The sequence below is a fragment of the Tubulanus polymorphus genome, chromosome 1 (genome assembly GCF_964204645.1).
Source record: "Tubulanus polymorphus chromosome 1, tnTubPoly1.2, whole genome shotgun sequence".
In the NCBI taxonomy this organism is placed as follows: Eukaryota; Metazoa; Nemertea; class Palaeonemertea; order Tubulaniformes; family Tubulanidae; genus Tubulanus; species Tubulanus polymorphus.
The window spans coordinates 20,908,591-20,931,541 of NC_134025.1; the positions used below are offsets into that span (position 1 = coordinate 20,908,591).

The 22,951-nt window shown below is 39.1% G+C and overlaps 1 protein-coding gene across 3 annotated transcripts in view; it reads right to left on the reverse strand.

Moving 5' to 3' along the window:
• Positions 1-977: 977 nt before the first annotated feature.
• The window catches only part of LOC141914719 (uncharacterized), a 30,447-nt gene continuing 8,473 nt past the window's right edge, over positions 978-22,951 (reverse strand). Inside the window, exons 1-4 of one of the 3 annotated variants that reach the window (XM_074805994.1) lie at positions 13,495-13,846; positions 10,200-10,298; positions 7,540-7,600; positions 978-1,608 (exon numbers count right to left, since the gene is read on the reverse strand). In XM_074805994.1, the coding sequence (XP_074662095.1) occupies positions 1,422-1,608; positions 7,540-7,600; positions 10,200-10,281 (330 nt within the window). In that variant the 5' untranslated portion in view covers positions 10,282-10,298; positions 13,495-13,846 and the 3' untranslated portion in view covers positions 978-1,421. Of the gene's footprint in view, positions 1,609-2,335; positions 2,631-7,539; positions 7,601-10,199; positions 10,299-13,494; positions 13,847-22,951 lie in introns of those variants that run through there. The other 2 variants (XM_074805993.1, XM_074805995.1) reach the window with 2 other exon arrangements.

Below are 22,951 nucleotides of genomic sequence, written 5' to 3' on the forward strand. Positions count from 1 at the left end.
GGCGAGGATGTAGGCAAAGGTCATGATTTTCTGAAGAAAAGAGACCGTTTTGTAATTTGTGAGACTTAACACGATAGTTAGAAAATCACACCATCTGAAAAATAATATCGAACAAACTTATAGAGTTGACCCATTATAGCTTTGGTTGATTACTTCTTCATCTCAAAAAGCAGATGCCGATGCAACTTATTTTTCGCGACAGTAACATTGATGACATCATTGAGTAATGTTTGTTTTAAAGATCCTTTTTGGTGAATTTTTGTATTGATTGTATGATTATGGTATTTTGTTTTGTCTGGTTTCGCTGTTCTTGGTTTATTTGCAACTTGTAATATGTACGCTTTTCTTTCCAATTTATTTGTATCTCATATCATATCCTTATATTCGTTGTGTGTATCGTTCTACTCTTTTGTATGGACTGATACGATTGATAGATAAATTGTAATAAGTAGAATAGATATTGGAAAAAGGAGAGCGCAATTTTCACTGAAAACAACGTGTTTCTTTCATCGCGAAACGATCTGCGCGTGGGTCTGAAATTTTGATAACTTAAACGCATCTAGGGGCATTCTGCGAATACCTTCATAAATGTATCTCACAAAAAATGTTTGGATCCTCAAATGATATAAGTACAGCGCACTCTGAATGTAAGTCCAAACTTTTTCAGCGAACTAAATCCTGGACAAAATTCCACACGAATGTTTAACCCGAATTCTGTGTCTACCTGAAAAGGCGGTCATTTCCAGATTTTCAACAAAAGCGGTTTGAAGCTTTTAACTGCTTTTGTTGAAAATGTGGGCGCTTTCGTCTCGGAAACCAAATCGCCATCTGACGTTCTATTTGAGATAAAGCCGTCGTATACGCCCAGTCGTTCGATGTGTTGCGACGAAACGGCGTACTGCTGAATCCTACCGCGGTTTATTTCTAAAGTACGAAGACATTTTCATAAAAGCGTATTCTTAGCTTTCGTATATTAATTGTTGCTAAACAAAATAAATCTAGGAGTATACATGAGTGCCAAATTATAATCAGCAGTTTGCCACGTGGGATTTCTACTATAACGTTGGAATCGCCCGTGAACATTCGAAATGTTACTGGCCATAACCATAAACCACGAACTCACCGATACTGCCCGCCAATCTGAATTTAATTTGGCGGTGCACCTCGGTTTAGCGTTGCTTTCCGAAATCGTAATACCTTATGTGTAATTTGAAGTGAATTATCAGTATAAAAATCCACCGTGACAGTTCGAGAAAACACTGTGATTTAATTGACAGTTTTAAGTATATCGGATGAACAGCGTTGCTCTCTCTCCCGTTCTACCGTTTCTTCTTTAGAACGCGCGCCGGTCATCAGCCTTTTTTGGTCGCAAATAAAGCTTGCATAAAATGAAATAAAAGTATATTCATCCAGGTCAGTTGTCACCGTCCCCACAGCTTCATTACGCATTTGCAGTTCTGTCCCCACAAATTACACTTGCAGGCTAGTTTGGCTTCCGGGCAGCATTTCTTCTCGCTATAGCCGGTCCACGGATCGCACCATTGGTTCCAGCGTTTACAACCTCTGGGCCAGTTGTGGTAGGCGTAGTCGGCTTGAGAACGCGAGCGCCTATATTGGAAACAAAATGTTCGAATTTACAACAACCCGCGGGTCTGATTCGGGCCAGATGAAACAGAAATGATATAATCGTGAGAAATTTCAGCGATGCACCAAATTTCTATCTAACACGAAAGTAGCTCGTATATGAAACGAATATTCATTCTTTAAGCCACGATTAAACCATATCTTTCGTGTAAACTTTGCAGTACAGTTGAAAATTTTCCCAATTTCATTTTTTTCATCTGGCCCCAATCAGCTACTCTAAATCATAGCAACGATATAATAATGTTTCAATCATATACATATCAGTTTTTCAGTTAGGATTCTGAACGTTGTATCTCAAGCACGGATTAGGCGGAAGGTTAGAATTTGAAAATTTGCATCGTCGAGAATTAAAAAGCCTCTTTTCAAATCACTGATTATTTAGAAATTCAGAGGGCGTTTTCATTGAATTCGTTAACTCAGTTGAAAATTGTAAAATCGATTATTTCAGGAATGCATAAAATGTCGTGCGATGTTGTGATCAGAATTGCTCATTTTTGCTTTGTAACGTATAGAACAGTCAGTTACTATCCCTGAAATGATAATTTCGATTTAAAAGCGTCTGCTCGGGAAAAACAGCAAGTTAGAAATACTATGATATATGAAGACAGAATCCTTAGTTAGCGTGGAAAGTAACACATGCGAGGAGGTTATTAGGATAAATACATGGATTTTATTTATGAAAACCCATTTGACAGACAGAAAATACGAGATAATGTATCATAATGAATCGGAAACAATTCGTTTAGCCGATTAGGAACAAACGATATAGGCACAGGGTCAGCCTTCACCACCTCATAGAAATACCCGTCGCCTCTGAGTCGCTAGTACGATTCGTTTATTTTCCGAAGAGCGATCTTGCACATCTGCAGTTCCATAGGCTGCACTTGCAGTAGTAGCTTTTGCAGCAGAAGAAACGCTCATTTTTCTTACGGTTGTCGCACGTTTGACCCCAAAGCCGGCATTGTCGGCCGCCGCGTCGGTCGTATCTTGCAAAAGAAAGAGAAATAGAAACAAAGTTTTGTTTCAGTGTCGTTCTAAAAGTGAATAAAACGCGCATACCGCCGCTGCGCGCGGCCGCCGCAAAGCTGAACCTGCGCCAGTAAGTCTGTGAGACCGTGGACCCTAAAACGTCGTTGGCCTTTCGTTTTAGAGTCCATAGTGAGACTAAAGAAAACATACCATGCTTAACATGAATATATGAGACGGTTTCACATAGTGTATGTAAGGTGACGGATAAGGGTCTAGAAATAGAACATCAGTGAAAAGATTACGATATTTTGGTCAATTTCGGTTCTCAGGTGCACTAAAAGACAAACTGGATTCTTGGAAAAACAAGCTTTCACCAGAAACTTTAATTGATTCTGTTCGTTGTTCTTTCATTGCATGGCTGTTTTCACGAAAATGAACGAACCCCGAATGTATCAACAAAACTTTAAAAGTGGAGTTCTTAGTAATTGTATCAATGTTAGGCTACGTAGTAAAATTCCAATTATAATCATCGCTAAGACTGGATATTTTCCATGTCGTCACTGCACTGATTAACAGCGTGTCTTCGCGGACAATACGTAACGGCAAATATGTCTGTGCATATTTACCGACATCGTTGACAATTGTGGAGTCATTGATACTCGGAATATGGATGAATTTCATTCATTTCCGCGAATAGATTCGAGTAGCCGACGCAACGTCGGGTGAATCGAACAATCAATGCTTGCCTTGGTTCACTTAATGGCGTCATTAATCACTGATGAAAGCTCGTATATATAGCGAGACAGACAAGATGCCCGAAATGTAATAGTTCTATCAGTGCGCAGACGAGGGGAAAGTTGAATTTACACGAACATCTTCTCAAATTTTCTCATTTCGGCCGATTCGAACGCGTGGTGGCCGCGTGTATAAGCAAATCGTGTGTATAGATTACGTAGGCCGACACATAAGGCTAGAAATTCAGAGACGGAAAATAACATAATTGACGGGGAGTTTTTGTACGGATTACGAAAAGCTATTGGCTATTGAGGATGTATTCAGAGGTTTCGCTTGCTCATCAATACCGACTTTAAAGTCTTCCTTGTTTGCGCGCATAGGTAAGATTGCATTTCTGAGCGAGTGCGTCTTTATTTAAAAAAATACTTCTTGTTATGCCAGAAGAAACCTTATCAACGGCCGTTTTTGCACGCATTCTATTCCGAACCGATCCTCGCCGGTAATGATGATAGCTCGTCAAAAAACAGGCGGGCGCGTCATAACACAACAGGTGCCGCGTTTTGTCGACAACGGGAAACTTGCTAAAGAGGGGAAAAACGTTTTCGAAATCTCGCGACCCTGTTATTCCCGAATCTAAGCATCTGATTCAATACTGGAAATAACAACGTCGATTATCTCAATGGAGAGTAAGAACCGTTTAGTGTTCTGGGTAAACACTTAGGCGTTAAACACTTAGATTAGGTGATAAACTATTCCACGTGTCGGCACTTAACGGACACTGCTCGAAACGAAAGAAAACTCGCTTGTTTCGTGACGCATTGCCCCAAAACAAGAAACACTGTTTCGATTGCTATGAGCAATATCTGAAAAGCTAAACACCGGCACATAATATTGGCCAATCAGTAACAACCAGCAGATCACGTGATCCTCACTAATTTGATCACATGTGGTACTAATTTTCTTCGTCGTTGTTGGCACTGCGGATAAGTTTCAGTATGTTTCCTGTTTTGCCGTGCGCGATAATGAGTTAGAAAATCATAGAAACGCGCATAAAAAGAAAATATCTTTGTTCTGCTCTAGGCTCCAAGCCTAGTGCACACCGCAAAAGACCTTCAAACAGATAGCAGAAACAGGAAAGAAACGATTTTGATACGTTTCGAAATTAAGTTCACAGCGAAACAAGAAGATGAGAGAAATCCCACAATAATTCAATCAAAAATGAAAAATTCTACGATTGAAAAACAATTTTTCATCTTTGACTGAATTATGGTAAGATTTCTCTCGTCATCCATCTTACACGGATAGTGTGTATCTTCTTTACTAAGCGAAACATACCGAAAACAAACCCATAATACAAACGAGTGAGAACAATGGCGGTGATCATACGGGTGATTCAATAGTTGTCACTAATTGGTTATTATGTTGGTGTTACTTTTCTAGCTAGTTGGACATCTAGGACATTCAAAAAAATGTTTCTTGGTTTGCGAAACCAACAGTTAAGGTTTCAGTAAACTGTGTTTCGTGTTTCACAATAACAAACACAGTCATGAGACAAGTCAGAAACGTGCCTGTTTAATGTTTATTTCTTGCCCCGAAGTAATAGCGATGTGCGTAAATGTGTAATGTAATGTGAACCAGCAAACTGACCAAAAACAATAATAACCAAGTCCCGAAGACAACAGGAAAACTTGTATCTTAAACGACAAATAATCTGTTAACGTTTGATGGCAATGTCGAAAAGAAACCAAAATATTCATCATGGAGTAAATATTGGTTTCTTTTAATCTCATTATCATCCAACGAAACATATTCCTGGTGTACAACAAAGGTTTGATTTACAGTTGAAATTGCTCAGCGAAGTATTCAACCATTTCCATTTTTCATTATCAATTCAAATCGTTGTTATACAGCCAGAGAACAGATATAAGGTGGGTAACTATCTGATATTTTGAAAATCAAGCGACAACAAACCGCAAATTTCTTCGTCTACTTAATCTACAGTTCGTTCTAAAAACAAAACACGAGAATCAGGAAATATGAAAGATAGAATCGCGTACAATATCCATTCAATCGTATAGGATAGATATCAAAGTCAGCGACAGGCGGAACCATTTTATTAGTAGTTTTCTTTCTTATTTGTAGAGTACGTAATTGATATGGATATCAAACATTCGATTTGTTTCATTCGACGTATTTCATCGAATTATAACTTGTGTCGCGTTTTAATTTCTTGAATCAAGATAAATTAACATTACCAATATAACAGCCGATATTGCAAATTAGTTTTTTAATGAAATTCTGTTTCAATGGGGAACCCACAACACCAGCTATCCCACCAGATGGCGTGACGAGTAATACATTTTACGTCGCCAAAATGTTCAATCAACTTTTAACTGAATTGTTTAGACTTCCGAATCCATTATCACAGCACCCACCAAATATACAATTATACTTTAATTTTTCTACTCGGATATTGATGTAGTTTTCATTGCTAAGTGATTTATCTAAGAAAAGGTTCAGTTTTAATTGAAATGTAGAAGAAATCGACGCGGAAGACCAACTAGTATCTACTAGCGAACCTAGTGGATCGTCGCCTGGAAGCCTCGATTGCCACAGTAGCGTCGTGGGTACCCCATTGATTCGAATTGTAGTTTCCTATATCAAAGGTAAATTATATTACAGGTAAGTGTTATCAAATATGATTTTTGTGTGTTATCTATTCGGTGAAATTAAAAGCACTTTTTGATATGTATCGATTTCGACGATTTTGAATTAATCTGTGCACGCGCGCGCCAACGATGACTTTCGCTCAACGGAAAATTTTCAACAAAACTATCCGGCTCTACTTTAGAGAAACATCTGTCACAATCTAAAAACGCTGGAAAATTCATAAAAACTGTTTAAATTAAAGGTATTGAAGTATAAAGGGGCACTCAGATCGCCCTTACAACTGCAACTACAACTAGAAGTGACTGGTTCGTAGGGCGACCTGAGTGCTGCTTTACAGAAACCAACTGGCTTATTAAATGATTACATCTTTAATCAAACTGTTATCATAGTTTATTATGTTTGCATTTTGGTGTTAAGGTTGACTGTGAGCGTGTTCTTCTTATTGCATTTTCTCTTTTTTTCTTCTTCACTTTTCTCTTTTGAGGGCCCCGTTTTATATAATAAACTATTTCTTAGTTTCTACGGACCCCTCCAAGTCTAATTTACCGTATTTTGTATTATTATGCTTTCGTACACTATGCTGCAGATTATATTTGAAAAATAAAGCGTTCGTTCATTCATTCAACGATCGAAACGATTTTCACAACAATTGACACGAGAACGAGAAGACAAGTCGACAATTATTTCTGTCGTCACACAAGCAAAAACGAGCAACACTGATCAGGACACGCGCAAAAAATAGAACAAGACATATAATTCTTCGAAACGTATTTTTCGAAACACAATCTAAACAATGAGACGTTTATTGGTATTGATCTCGGAAAGATGGCTACGTCCACAAAATCCATGCATCATCCCTTAAAATCACCATAACTGCCCCTATAACATATGAACACGTGGTAGTCGGCTAGAGTGGAGACAATGGGGACATTCCGTACCACCTTTTTTTCTCCTCTTAGCATCTTTATGTTGCTTTCGACGTAAACGTTCAGACCCCGCCATGATAAGCTATATTAGTATCCCACGCTAATTAGATCGTTTAGTCGGATCGAACGTATATTTGATGACATCTTAGCCGGATTTATGGAGGTACCCATCTTTACCGGGACAGTGGCACATCGCACTATTTGGTTAATATAGTGACTCGTTTTTTAAACGAATTAACAAAATATGGGGCCCACGTCAAAATAAACACGACGTGTCCCCGCAATTCAACTTATTCGAAGATGTGGAGAATCCGTGGCTCACACATATGGAATGACCAATTATCAAAACGATAACTTTACGTATAGAAAATGATTTTCAATCTATTCTATGAAGTTTTAGACGATAGTTTTGTTCGCAGCGTATATCGTGAATTTGCATGGACGGGCCAATTATTGAATTCATATACGATATCTGATGAACGATATCCAGTTTACACTAGATTAAATAGTTAGATTTTTCAACGACTTCGTCAGATATGAAAACGGACGAAGTATAGGATAGTAATTTCTCTTCGGAATGATTTTTTATGCTCACCTCTTCGCCGCCGTTTGAAATACGTCCAACGCAGATTGTCTTTCATCGGAATCGTCGTCATCTGGAATCATAAGATTTGAGCTAAAAATACCAGCGAGAGATCTGAGAAATGCACTGCCGGATATGTTATCAATGAAATCGTGTCGCAAAACACCACGATCTATCTGCTTTAGCGAAATATAAGTTCCTGTTCGTTTGAAGTACATATAATTCGGTGATAAACGGTATTTAAGGGATACGGCCACCATAACCTTGTCGCTAGAATTAGGGCCGTACTTAATGAAGTTGTGGCAAAAGTACCCCTTTTCATCTACCTTTGCCCTTTTGGAAAGTCTGTAATGACATTGCACCGCAATTCCCTGTACATTGTAAGAAAATATATTCGGTGAATAACGGTGTTAATGGGATACAACCACCATAACATTGTCGCTAAATCGGGGGCGTACTTAGAGGGGTGGTAAAAGTACCCTTTTTTCAACTGCTATTGCGCCGCAATTCTCCAGTACATCCTATGAAAATACACTAACACAAAGCCATTGTGCAAAATTATTTTAGCGTAATGAAATATCACAATCATATATCCAATAGATATTTGTTGTAGAAATGTAGAAATTATAAGGCTGTTGTCTATTATAAGTTGGATTACGGATTCGATGGTCTTGAAATAATTGCGGGGGCGGGAAAAATTTAAAAATGAAACGTTATTTTTTTTAAACATTGAATTCATTACCAATTTAGTGATCCAGGAGCGGGATTTATTAACTGCTTTATTTTAGAGGTCGTTTTGGGATAATAATATTCGAATATTTCGCTATTTTCCGCCTACACACACTGACTGACGCATCCATTTTTGCAAGTGACGCTATGTACCGAACGAACTCGACAAAAATATCGATTGTAACACCATTTTCCACCAGCCATGATCTGTGTGGGACGTCACAAGATGATGTGGCAGTGGAAAACTTATAAATGTTTATTTTCATTGATCCATATCTATGCTTAAAAATATGGGGGTGGCGGGAAAGAGTAAGAATAATTTTTTTTTATACCGAGGAATGTTTAGAAAATTTTGCGGCGGATCCGTCGTACAATTAATAGTAAAAATCGGCCTAAGAAGAATCGTTGTATCGGTGTTTGAACCTACAGGTGACTGCCCTTTTCAAGAGTGTCTCTGCGCTATCCACATTCAGAGGAATAAGGCCATGTAAATATGATATTTTCAAGATTTGTTCTATATCCGTAAAGTAACGCGCATTTGATGATGCTTGGTTTTAAAGTTCAAACCGAGGAAGAGTTAGCTGCGGTAAAACGAAACCGAAACTTGAAACGCGAGGTGCAATTTACCGACCAGGAGTTCATACGATACGACAAAATGCTGGCGAGATTACGGCGATACGGTTTCGTTTCATATTCGGCGCACAATGGCTTTTAGCCACCATTTATCTCACCGGTTCTACATGGCGACAAATATACTTAAGAGGCACTCGTCGGATTTGCCACAAAATGGACGTATAAACGTAACTAATCCCGCTTATAGAGGATGAAACTCCGCTGACCATCGCTTTAATTAGCGTGCACGTGAACCGGGGTGTGAATCTATACAGTGTTTCTAAGGTTACGTGTCGTGTAATTAAAGAATATTGTAATGTAAATTTGCGAGCTTCGTTTAAACTACGTACGGTAATAAACGTGTATTGTGGAGCGGTGTGGCCGAGTGATAAGAGCGTTCGACTCTAAGCCAGGTCGTGGGTTCGAACCCAGTACATTAACGTAGTGTCCTCGAGCAAGACACTTATTATCCTCATTGCCTCTCTCCACCCTTACTTCTCACCAGAGAGAGATGGCTGATATATGAAAGAGTTAAATGGCTGGGGTAATAATACCGAAAAATGTAAAGCGGTCTGAGCAGCTTCGCTTATCGTTATTATCATTCACGCGCGCCTACCCGAATGCGCGTTCAAATATTATCAAACGTAAACCAAAAAGTGAATGAGAAAAGCTCAATCCTTCAATTATCCTTATAAGTCTAAGTATTTTCCACAAATTGAACGAATACCGGCGACGCCCTCGTATTTCATATTGGCCATAGATAAACATCAAATGAATTCTGCGTATATTTGAGATGTAAGTCGCCGATATCTATAACCGATGGCGTTTATAGACACCACTGTGATTCATTAATCAAGTAATCAAACGGGGCATGGCACGCCGCCGAGACTGCGTGTGACGTTTTACAACTGTATAAGATAGAGCGTCGTGGAAAACCGTTAAGAGTGCATTTGGCGTTTCGCATAAAACAATTTTCCGTATAATCTTTTAATATCGGGTCGCGCGAAGCCTTTCGTATACGGATCATTAACCGATCAGAGCTCAAACGGCGAGACTTATTTATCTAAATATGAGAACGATTTAAACGCGTTGACGGGACCGTGAATACACTTTCATTTATAACCGAAAAATGAACGAGTATACACAAAACGCCTCTGCCCACGCGTAATGAATCACAGAACGATATTTGGAACTAATCAAGCATCGCGAAAATATGAAACATCAATACCGATATTAGAGCGAAATGCGTCTTTTATTATCCGTACTCGTTTTCCTTTTAAAGGCAAACCCTAATTAATGAAAGTAATGGATACGTTGATGGGGTCACTTACCTCCGTAGAAACCAATGCTGGAGCATAACACCACGGAAAACGTGATGGCTAGGATGTGTATCCTTAAAGCTGTTGATTTCATGGTGTATGTCGGTGAAACTGAAACGACAGATTTTAGTTAATAATCATATATACATCCTTGAGTAGATGTAATTGCATTAGATGAGCATGACATCAGAATTGAATTGAGAATTAAACAGTAATATGTAGTCTAGTTTGACTAATCTCGCTAAAATGTGGTAGTCAGGGGTGGATCTAGGATTTCTTCAAGGGGTGTGAAGACCGAAGGCGCCAAATCCACAGGAGAGGGTCTGGCCGCCCTGCCCCAGTAATTTTCGAAAATGTAGACTTATTTCAGTCACCTTTCAGGGCATCTGATCTGACCGTTATGGAAACTTTGAATCTATAAATGTATTCATAAAAACGTATTAAAAAATTGGGCCGCAAAAAAAGGCGTTCGGAAAATGTCAGGGGGTGTACACCCCATGCCCCCCTATGGATCCGCCCTTGGTAGTGATAGTGATGTGATGTCGACGATATTCGCTCCGTACGCCGTTATCTTCATGCTAGAGCAAGTTTATAAAATATAATTCGCCGAACAAAAATGTATTAGCATAAAACGATGATTTTCGTAGAGATAGATCGTCTTGTTTTCTTTTTCAGACACGTATATGTCAAGCAGATCTTTGTCGGTACATGTTGTATGCGTACCAACACCCCGTATCAAATCCGATGGGACACACGACAAATCCTCTGTATACTAATGAGTAAAAAGCTGTACATGTACGCGCCTTGTGAAACATAAAGTAGGAAATGTCGTGATTTAACTGAATGACCAGTACACTGATAAGCTTCCGTTTTATAGACAGATCTTGAGACAATGTTCACTACGCAGTCATTATCATCTACGATAAACTAGACCCCAGCGGCTACGGCGAAGAGAAGATAAACACCTCTGAGACCGTGCAAGCGCAGTGACGTCTGTAATTACCAGCTGTGTTGTTGCATCATTAGTTCATTACAGGGAGCCCATATAAAGTTAGTATATAACTTCTTAAAAAGTTTTGAATATATATAGGAAGATATTCCATATGTTTATAGCAATGCGCTTCCTAATGTTGACGTGATTCGAAGACCCACCAATTGTGTAGACAAGTGATATATAAGACGTACTAGGCGACTGGCAGACTGTATGACTAGACGACTGGTCGAATGGTGAAATGTAGTGAGCTGTGGTGATGGTGATGATGTGGATTGTGACTGAAACGTTCATTTAGTAAAAAATTGCAAATATATAACTGACCCAGGGATTTTCCGATAGCAAACTTTACTTGTATAGATTAGTCAAAACGTTATGTTTCAGTTCCAATATAGAACGGGTGGGGGGGGGGGGTACGATGCATTTAATTCCATAGGTCTCGTTTTAAAGTTGTAGATATAAGAAACACTGACGGAAAAAACGGTCTTCGCCGCGAAAAAGAGAAATTGCCGTCTTGACTTCGCTCGCGAGATATTAAGTTCGTACCGGGTAATCGAAATTTATCGAACAACGTCGCGTATCAGAACGAGTACACTTTGCGACGACTAATAAACTGGACTAACGTGATGGATATTCTATTTCATAAATGTCGCCACGGATATAAAGTACTAAACCAATATGCATAAATTTCGTGGGAGCACACACTTCACCGTCGTGTTCCGTTTGAATATTTCACTAGGTAACAACATAAAACATCGTTAAAGAGATACTTAACCCGTAGCCGGTTATACAGCTTGTTGGACATCTTTCATCTTTCAGAAAGAAGTTGTCCGAATCTGATTCTCGATATTTCTTTTGTTGTGCCAGACAATGAAATGAACATGCAATTTATAGTTCAAATTTTACAGGAATCATTAGGCCCGCACCGAATAGGGGGCGGGGGTAGTTGGTTGTAGCAAACGAACCCCTAAAATGTTCGGTTTTTGCCCTTCGAAAAGTCGCTGTCACAAAAAATTAGGGTCAAGATTTTTCGAAATTTGGATACAATTTTTTTTAAATCAATTTTCAAATGACTTATCCGCGTACCCAGTCACTTCATATCTAAGGTCTGCCCTCTTTCACGGTGAAAGTGCCTATTTTATGAAATTGAACTGCCCCTGAAAAAGCTCTGCACAGGCCTGATCATATGTGAAATGATAACGATAGCGGTGATGTTTATTTCGTGAAAGTGCTTTGCATCACGAAATGATCGCAAAGCCCTTATATATCATTGATAGACATACGAGAACGCTCGCTCGCCGTTTCATGTTCCCGATGTTTCATTTTTTCATCCATGTCCGTCAAGAAAACCGTGTAGGTTAACATTGTGTCGGTTTTCATACCGTCGCCATTTCATCGACCAAGATTTTTTGCGTTCACTGTGAGAGATGAAGGGGACGTGTAATTACAAGACTCAGTCCACTATTTCTTATGCATGGTAGATTGATATTGATAGGACCGTGTTGTGTTGCACAAGACGTCCATATTTGTCATGAAAGTATAGTTCGTATAGAAATGCGAACGCTAGTATATCGGTACGTGACCGAATTCATAAGGTACTAGTTATAAGTTTTAAAGTGGGATGATACTCGATCAATAGTCAGTATTCTCGCCATCACTTTCTGGAAGATAAGTTGTCCCCGACTGAATAATCACTCTCATCGAGTAGCTGATATCTGCCTCCATCATCCATAAGTGGCCCTTATTAAGTCATATAACGTTTATCACCGGTGCACACGACGGTCGGTACTTTTCGGGTCGTCGTGCGCCGTCGTCAAAATAAATATCCGAATAATCGGTATTCTGGGACAGCGCATTGGTACACTTAAATAGTCGTAAGGTTCTTACTCAATTGAAAGCCCACATACGCCACATGAACATTCCTTATTTCGAAAAAGGATAAGGCTAAAGATTGATACCTTGTTTCTCATTTCTGCTTAGCCTAAAGGTTGACCCGGCCGCCCGCCAATCTACGTACCCTTTTTGAAATCCTGATCAAGCTAACCGTAACAGACTCGGCAGCTATAGAAATGAACTGATTAAAAATCTTATTGCATTTAACAAAATGACCCAGCCGATTGGGAAAAACAAAGTATCATTTTTGTTTAGCCTAATAGTGATAATTCCGAAATGTAAGAAAATCGAAAAAGTCAATACATCGAGTAAATAGATAGTACCGTCGTTGTTCATACCAATTAAAAAACATGTACGTATTTAAAGAACATGCATATATAGTTTGATCGCAAAATAATCAAATTGTAGTTTTGTGTTACTTACGGATTTTTCGATTCCTTGTTGAGTTTTGTTGCGGTAAATGAATCCTACGTGGTAACTGTATAAAACCGATATGAGTTGGAATAATTCGAGTTTCTTCTAACAGTACTTCAAACAGCAACGCACATTGTATTGCGTTGGGAAAAAAATTAAGCTAAGTTAAGTCTAGTAAAAACCCTAACTTATAGCTGCGAGTAATTGTGCGCGGTTTGGTATTCTCGACACAAATGAGACAAATGCAACTCGGTGTCGCTCCCACTGTACGCTGCTGTTCTGGTAGTAGGCGGCGGGAATGACGCCAACCGTAGCAATTCCGTGTTTACGTTCAGAGCAAAATGAAATATTATCTTAATCGAAATGTGTTAACAATATCATGCATCTGAAGAGGACGTGACGTATATCCGAACAGTGTATTGCTTCTCTGCCCATAGAATAATCTTAATCGCCGGTAGGGGGCAGTGCTTCGTGTGGCAATGACGTCATATACTGCATATTGCTAGTAGTAAACAAGTCTCTATTCATAGCTCAGTGATGATCTCAATGTAATCCTGGATACATGTAATCATTCCCCACGGAGAAGAGTTGACGACAAGTGTGGGGATCGGCTGACAACTTGTAATTAAGATGGATCGTCGCTGGTAACCCCTAAATCAGCGACGCCTATTGATTTGAAGTTAATAAATATAAAGTGACGTCAAAGGGTGTCACCATATGTGAAGTTTACGACATCATAAAGTTGCGCTTTAAATAATCTATACTATGAAGACACAATTTAGAAAAAAAACTCGTTGAAAGCCACCAATTCTCGCCGCTTCCGGAGACCGCAAACCGGAAGTTCCGTAGATAATAGTATTTTCATCTTTGGTCGGTCTACAGACGTTGAAATGTCCCCTCTTGGGAAACGCTCGGTAACATCTAGGAGACAACTTACGAAATCTACGGCTGCAATTACTGATTTACCTTGGGAATAATGTCATAAAATACATCCTACACGCAACCCGCTCGGGGATTTTGGAGGCTGGATTCGTCATTTCAACGAGCACGGTTTTGCCTCGTTGAAACTAATACAGACCCTCCTGTTCACCATTGATGAGACACTACATGCGTTTTGAGAAGATAATGTAACGAAAATCCCACAATAAAGACCAAAGATAATCAAGTCCGAAAATGTTTCCTTGAACTGGTTTGCTCGGGATCGAATATATATTTCACAGTTTTTGTTGTATCTCAGTATTCCTGAAGATGACTATTACGTTGCTTATATAGTCGAAACGTCGAATTAACTACCAGCTCAAGGAAATATGTTCGGACTTAATTATTTTTTCGTCTTTATTGTGGGATTCTCGTTACACTTATACGGACCCTATACTTAACCGAGCCATTAAGGGCGATGCAGTTAAGCAGCAATCGCTGGACAGGATAAACTGGTTACGTCGTGATACATAAAAAACGAGTAGGTACTTTGATACGTATCGTCAATGGAAATTCGCCTACTGCGTTATGTTTGCGTCTGTATCATCTTCAATATTTTCACTGTCGAATGGCTAAGATTTATCGAATAATTCTGTTTGGCTCAGTTTCAAAACAATTACAATATAGTGGATACGTACTACGCCTACCGAACGTAAAGATTTTTCTGAATTTCATGTATAGTTCCAGAGACGCGTTTTGTTTTGGCAGTTTGCCCGGAACACCCAGTATTCTAGGATTGATAAGACCAGGCACGGATCGACCGGGGAAAAGTTCCTGAACTTGAAGATTGCTCTTTTTCCATGAGAATACTTCATAAATCCATCGTTCATTAACATTGTGTCGCAATAGATGCCTCTTCGTTGGTTGTGCGTACTTCAAAGGGCCCGCCTTTGAATGCTGGAAACCTTAGTGACAGTTAATCTTTGTGGTGAAGGCCCGATGACAGGAAGTTGAAGGTAAAGTTCCATGTTGGATGTCGAATAATCAAATTATGCCCGTTGACGCGACATCTACCATCGCTGCACCAACAAGTTAATTGTCAGTCTTTAGTGAATGAACATGTCTTTCCTGGCTGCGTATAATAAACCATCACACTGGCCATCAAAAACCATGATCCCTACATTAGATTGATGGATGCGACTCACCGACTCGCTGTGTATTTTGACAGCTACGGCAGTCGGCTTTTGAAATTATTCTCGATGTAATCTACTAATGGGCTTTCAGGAGTCATTTCAGGTTTATGTTGCAAATTGGTCCGCCACAAGTAGGTTGCAAATAACGGACGTTCGAACGCGGAAATGAGTGCATCAGCGTGGTCAAACATGATGATATAACATCCATTTTTATGGTAAGGAATAGATTGCGTAAACAGACCATTTATGGATCGTCAAATGAACTCGATGAAGCCAGGTGCTAAGTTCGGGACATCAATTTCATAGCCTACAAAAATTAGCTTTCACACGTGTATGTCATATCTCTCTCTCTATCAGAAATACCCACTGCCTACTTAAAAGTTGACTCGGCTGGCCGCTTTATACCCTGTCCATTACTTTCTTAATCGTGATCAGGCGAACGAACTGACTACAAATTCTATTGCATTTTACAAAATGACCCGGCCGATTAGGAGAAACAAGGTGTCATGTTTGTTCAGCCTTATATGAATTTTTTATATGCACCCTTCTTCAGCTTTCAATCATAACGTGATTATTTACTAAATAAATTTGATGAATCAGTATTTTTGTGCGTGCAGTGACCAATCATCAACGCGAAACAAGCTATAGTACATGCTTCTGCGAGTACCATCAGAATATTCACTCAAAATGAGGCGTTCATCGAATTTCCTTTCGCCGTGATGAAATTGTATCCCGCATTCGCTATCTCATCAAAACACTTAACTTCAAAATATCGAGTGTTTGCCGATAGGAATTGACAGCAATAAAACGCTATTAGAAATACCCACTGCCTACATCAAATACTTCGCCAGTAAAAGGTGAGTCAATGCCTATTGGCAAGATGTAATCAAACCGAGAGGGTCTTACCAGAATCACTCCCCCACAAACGGAAGTGTTACCCGAGCTTCGCTTCCACAATGCACTTCACCCATTACTTATTTTCCCCGAACGCGTTAGTCAGTTCCTGACTTATTTACGATTTGGAGAAATTAATGTCCAACAAAGAAGGTCCCAACACCGTGATATCAAAAGATCACTGCCTCATCCAAATGACCCGATTGAATACTATAGGGATTCTTTGATCCTGGATCCAGTTCCACAGTTGTGTGTAAGAGTTATATCAGTGTCAAAATTAGTTTATTTTCAATGTCTTAACTCCAATGTCAAATCTTAACTCACAACTGTGGAACTGGATCCATGGGCTACAGTGAACGACGTTCGTTTTCGTTACCGGTACACCCTGATCCAACCAGGTCAAGGACAATTCATAAGTAGGATCAGCTCGTTTTCGATGACTTTGTTCAATTGTTAATACTTCAGCTAACTTACGAATTTTCGCCATTGATTTATCGGTGAATCTTGCTCGAAATCAGATTTATAAGGCTAAAAAGTCATGCTGAGCTTAGAAATATCTTTGAATTGTCTGCTGTGCTTGGTAGGTAGATCCGGCCGGTCGCCTATCAATCCTGTTAATTACTTTTTAAAGAATCATGATCAGGCTACCCTTAACTGATCCGGCAGTTGTAGGAATGAACTGATCTCAAACTTCATTGCGGTTTACAAAAGTGACCCGACCGATTAGGAGAAACGATGTATCATTTTTGTTTAGCCTTATAATGCGCGATGAAATGTGACAGCGCACCTAGCAATCACCTCGTCGGCGTTTAATACCGCAGTTGATAAATTAAACGACACTCCTTAACTGGTTCAAAACGCTGTCTTAACAAACGAAGAGAAGATATTTATCTCAAAACCGCAAAATATGAAATACTTTTTTGGATTAGGTCGGTATACGGCGAGTTGCGGACGAAGTAGGTTTCGATGTAGCGAACGAAACGATACGCAGAGGAAAATCGTGTTCTCCCGAAATAGATAGGAGATGCCTAAGCGAATTAATGCTTCGTTTGTCGAAAAAATACAACGCGCACGTCAGGTACTTTATTTAGCACCGGATTGTGTCTTATCGAATTAATTAATAACTATAGCTCCCTACTGGCTTTTCGCCTACAACGTGGTAAATCAAATTCATGATGGTCTATTTGACACCGTATATGATGTGTTTTATGACAACATCATTATTGGGTTCGATTCAGCATTGGACCAGAAATGTGTGATCTTTATGGAATTCATCCGTCCACCCCGGGACTTTTACGGGACTTATACTGCGTTTGAATTCAATTTATCCAATCATTTCCTTTGCGAATAGATTCCGTTTACATTTTGAAATTGTTTAAGGAAAAATTGCGCAATTTGCTAAGTATATCCTACGCTGCCTGCGAAAATGCCCCTTGTCGTGGCGTGCGCTCGAAGAACGGATACCAGCAGCGAGATGAAAGGTTATGAATTCAATCTCGTTCCCTTCGTGGAAAGCAATATAAATTCTACCCGCCAGTAAAATGTAGCTGGAAATGTTTACAAGCAATAAGTTCGTTGCCTTTTGTTTTGGCGAGACTCACAAAAATCTATGCCGTAACGCGTAAACGTTATCGACAATCGTTACTACGAAAAACGAACATTAGGTTTTGAACTCCACGCTCAAAGTTTAGAATAAGTCTATTATTCGTGCAATCTTTTACTACGACACTCCGTGAAGATCGACCCGTTTAAGCCAATGGCAATCATATATCGGAAGCGTTGTCCTCATTGGCATCTGAAACGTTCAACGATTCCGTTGAAAAATTCGATTTTTATTGACGTTTATTCATTCTGTTCCCACGCACATCAGACACACATACAACACAGAATATGGATACGCTGAAATATATTGTTAGCTACAATGAACAGGAACAAGAGAACTAACTTAGAAAAAATAGTACATTTGCATTTATTGCCTAATATAATCGAAAATGAATGATGTAACAAAATGTAAAGGGTCAATAAAGTGATTTTGAATTGGAATATATTGGCGACCGGGTACCAGTCTAGCTCTGATACATCGATGACACATCCTTTCAAACATAAATTATCAAAAAGACAATTAGAAAATAAGAATCATGACACAAGTTGAATTACAAAATAAATGCCGAAATTCACAATTATAATTGTTATTTTGAAACGACGTAGTGCACAGCGTCTCGCAAAGAACCGCCTAAATAACGCACGAAAAATCAGTACAGTACGTAGATAGTACATAGTATGTATACTGCACTTAGTCCCGGTGACGAAAATACCCAGCGATATTGCGCACACCTATATCTACACACATGACGGGAAGAATCTTTTGATGGATGCTCTTTGGTTCGTCTAGTGGCAGATTTGCTTCCCAATAACAATTGATCGAGCCGCGGTTGATAGGTATCGATTCTGCCCACACACTACGCGCTACGCCAACATGATTCAATCATCTCAAAAGATCGTCTGATTAGGCGTTAAACAACTCGTCCCAACCCGGCGTTCAATTGACACAAAAATGCCATAATAATTTCTGCGCAAACGATCAAATACTTGGAATTACAATCACTCTAATGACATCTACACCGAACAAGGCGTTTACACAGCGGGATATTTCCATCGCTGAAGGTATTGTTTATTTCCGTTTTCGCTGCATGTCCTTTAAAAGTGTTGAATCCCACCCGGCGTTCGCAACATTTTCAGAAAAAAGATCGATTTAATTGTGCGGTATTATGGCGTATTAGTTAACAAAACTGTACATATTATCAAAAAAACAAATTAAGCGGCTTAGGAAGCTTCCGCGGTGGTATTTCCATGCATACCCGGTTGGATCTCGAGAGTAAAATTTGAAATCTATATCCTCTGATAGTGTATCGTCAATCGACGAGACAGCAGCCACGAGAAATGTGAGATTTAGATGGCTATGAATCACTTGTACATTGCCCAATCAAATGGTAGTGAATAGATCATAATTCGCACTCAAAATATTTTTTCAAATCCTTTTCAAATACTTATTACTTGTGTACATAGTGTGTGAGTGTGATGGGTGAAGTGGAGATGCTTTCGGGCGATACGTTAGCCCCGTCTAGCCCCGTTATCCTGTTACATTTTTTGTCGTTAGTTTATATTTGCAATATCGTCCAATAATGTAACATTCTAATGAAAATTCGATTCAAAATTCAAATACTTTTACAATGATGTCTGTATTTTATATCTAGGCGACGAAGCGATGTGTCTTCAAAGTAGTTAAATATTGCCCAATCCGGCCATCTAGTATTTGACATGTCAACGGAACACATAATATGATATGGCTTTGACTTTCTCTCTCATGATATAAATGTTTATCTATGAAGTCGCGGGGAGGAGAATCTCCATCAAACCATGACACGTTTATGCCCGCACCGCTCGGATCACTTTCCGACGCGTGCTATGAATCCTTATCTCGCGAGAACTCTACCCGTTAACTAGAGAGAAAAACGGCCGTTTCTAATTCATCAAAAGAAGCCTGTCCGATGAAAAATGGGATGCTTTGATAATAATACGAGTCGCCGTAAAGTTCGAGACCGGTAAATAAAGACGAATTATTATCGTCCTCGGGTGTTCGGTCGTATTACATGATGGAAATAGTTTTGTCAGCCAACGGTCGGTCTGATACTTCAAACGACAGAATTTGCATCCGAGGCATTTCTATTAACAAATATCGAGCAAGCCTATCCGTTTTTAAATACGTCGACCGATAGGTGAACTCCGGCAATTAATTATAAATTGCCGCGAACGCGCAGTGTAGCCTCCCCTTTATTTTTCTATTCGCGAGAAATAATTAAATGGCTATTCGATAACCTTTCAAACCTCACCCGTATCTGTCTTAGGGATTTAGATAAATTCATAGATTATAAGGTTGCCAAATTGCCATTTCATCTCATCCCAGTTTTAAAGCCGATTATAAAATCTCGAAATAATTAAATGATCTCCGAGTCAACGCGTCGGCCGTGCATCCGTTCAACAGTCAGTCGAGATTACTTTTTTAACCGTCAACAAAACCGTTAGAATAATGTTTATGTACATTGATTTGTGTTGGTCGATGTGTACTACGTCACCAATACTGGAGTTTCAAAATAACTATTACAATAATGTGAATTTTGGTGTTCATTATGTAATGAATATATTTCATAACTCTTATTTTATTTATTTATAATTATTTGTGAGAGTATATATGTACTACTTTATCGGGAAAAGACTGGTTGCCGGTGAATTCAATTCAATTATCGATATATACAAATTCAAAATAGCTTTATTGATCCTTGATGTTAAACAATTTATATTATGTTATTTATTGTCGACAATATACGTGTTTTTCAAGGCATCAAAACTTCCAAGTTAGTGTTCTTGTTTGGTGATGTGTTTATGTAAGTGACTTGCTTATGATTATTTCCAATTTGGCGTTAAAGGCCAAAACCTCTGGAGTTCTGGCTCGTTTAAGAAATTATCTTCTTCTGTCGGAAAAAAATTGTACGACGGTGATAAAAATTGTGTTCAATTTTCTTGTACAACATTTTGTTTGAGAATGAGAGTGAATAAGTATGAATACGAGAGTGCTGAGGCTTCTGGGCTTGAAGTTTTACTTCACCCACTAATCTAGTGTTTAATCTTATATTCTATATTTTACTATATTCAATCGTAAATTCAATGTTAAAATTATCATAGATTACAAAAAAAACTATTCAAAGTTATTTTGTTGATTTGATATTTTGATGTATTTTTGATGAGCTTCGAATGCGTTCTTACGGCGAACTTTGGTTTCCGTAGTTAGTCGAATAGTGGTCGGAGCTAATGACCGAAAGCACTATAGTTCGTATTTCCCATTATCGGCCATCTTGGAAATAGATCCGATTTATAGCGACCGTGCTCGAGCGACTATTCCCGGACTATAGTTCCGACTTAATGGCATTCGGTTTCATTTAGTTCGCAAATAGTCGACTAACTCCGAAAACTGAAGTTCGCCCGGGGTGGTATACAACGTAATAGCATTAAAGAGCTTAAGCTTAAGACTTAAAAATACCTACAGGGCGTTCATAACACATTGCTTTGTCTCGAAAATATGTATCGTTTACGTTTTGTAAGTTTGATGTACCTGAAATTAGATGGTTTAAATCGAGTTTAGAGTTACGCCTTGTCCTGGTATATTAGGTTTATTCCTTCAAGCGTGCTTGTGTCTTGGTTGCGTTGTTGGAAACGAGCGCCGAAGCTGAAGAGTTGTATGTAATCTCGAGAGGCGTATGTAATCTGGGCAAGGCGCAATCAATACAAGTTTCAGCCAGATTAAGTATAGCCAACAACATCACAGGCAGCTGTTGACGTGGACCGAAAAAGCGTGAAAAAAATCCCCTTCTAATAAACCGCCCATTTACGCCTTAAAGCCTTACATATGTATAAATATATAAAAATACGAATTTCCACATTTCCAGCCGTTTGGATTATGAAAAATAAAATGCGACAGATTGCCACATTGTTCTTCGGTGATGGGGGAGACGGGGGAACGCTGCGGAAGGCATCGAGGTCATCGATAACGCAATGACTTCATCAGACGCAAATGATACTCGGAACCGATCGCCATTATCTTGCCAGACATAAGGGAAGCGTTGTGTCTCTTGTCCGGCGACGTAGGGAGTGCTCTCTTATCAAGTTGTCGCCATCAGCGTACTGATCTTTCTGGGCTAATTCCTTCCTCCTCGGTTTGACCTTACTCGTCACGAATTCTACGAAGAATTGTTTTAAAGCGTACAGGGAACTTAGGACGATCCCCATTCAACTAGAAAATAGATATGATATCACGCTTGTCTAAACTACAATTTAGGCTGAAATAAAACGATACCTTATTTCTTCTATTTGGCCGGGTCATTTTGTAAACCGCTAACAAAATATGTAATCAGTTCATTTCATAGCTACCAGGTTTGTTATGGTTAGCTTGATCATGATTAAAAAAGCTGATGTACAGAGTAGATAGGTGGCCGGCCGGTTCTACTTTTAAGCTCGGCAGTAAGGAGAAACAAAGTATCAATATTCTAGCCCTATATTTGCATGTTTCTTAATCCTAGAAATAATTCGATTATTTCATCGCCGACTTCCGGGATTATTACGTTTAATGACGCCCTGTGTAAACGCGCATTTTTTCATCGCATTGCATATTTGCGTAAACAAAAGTGCAAATACACATTTTATTTATTCGGAAGCAGATGTCACTTAGACAACGAACCAGCCTAAAGGTGATTCATTTTGCCACGCACTTACTTCTATGTTTGCGCAACAAACATATCGCGATGCGAAACCAATTTTATACTAAGTTCGATATTTGTTTAGAAAGTTGTCGTTAAGTAGAGGCTGTATTTTTAAATCAAAAATATCGAATGGGGGAGAACTGCGTTGTA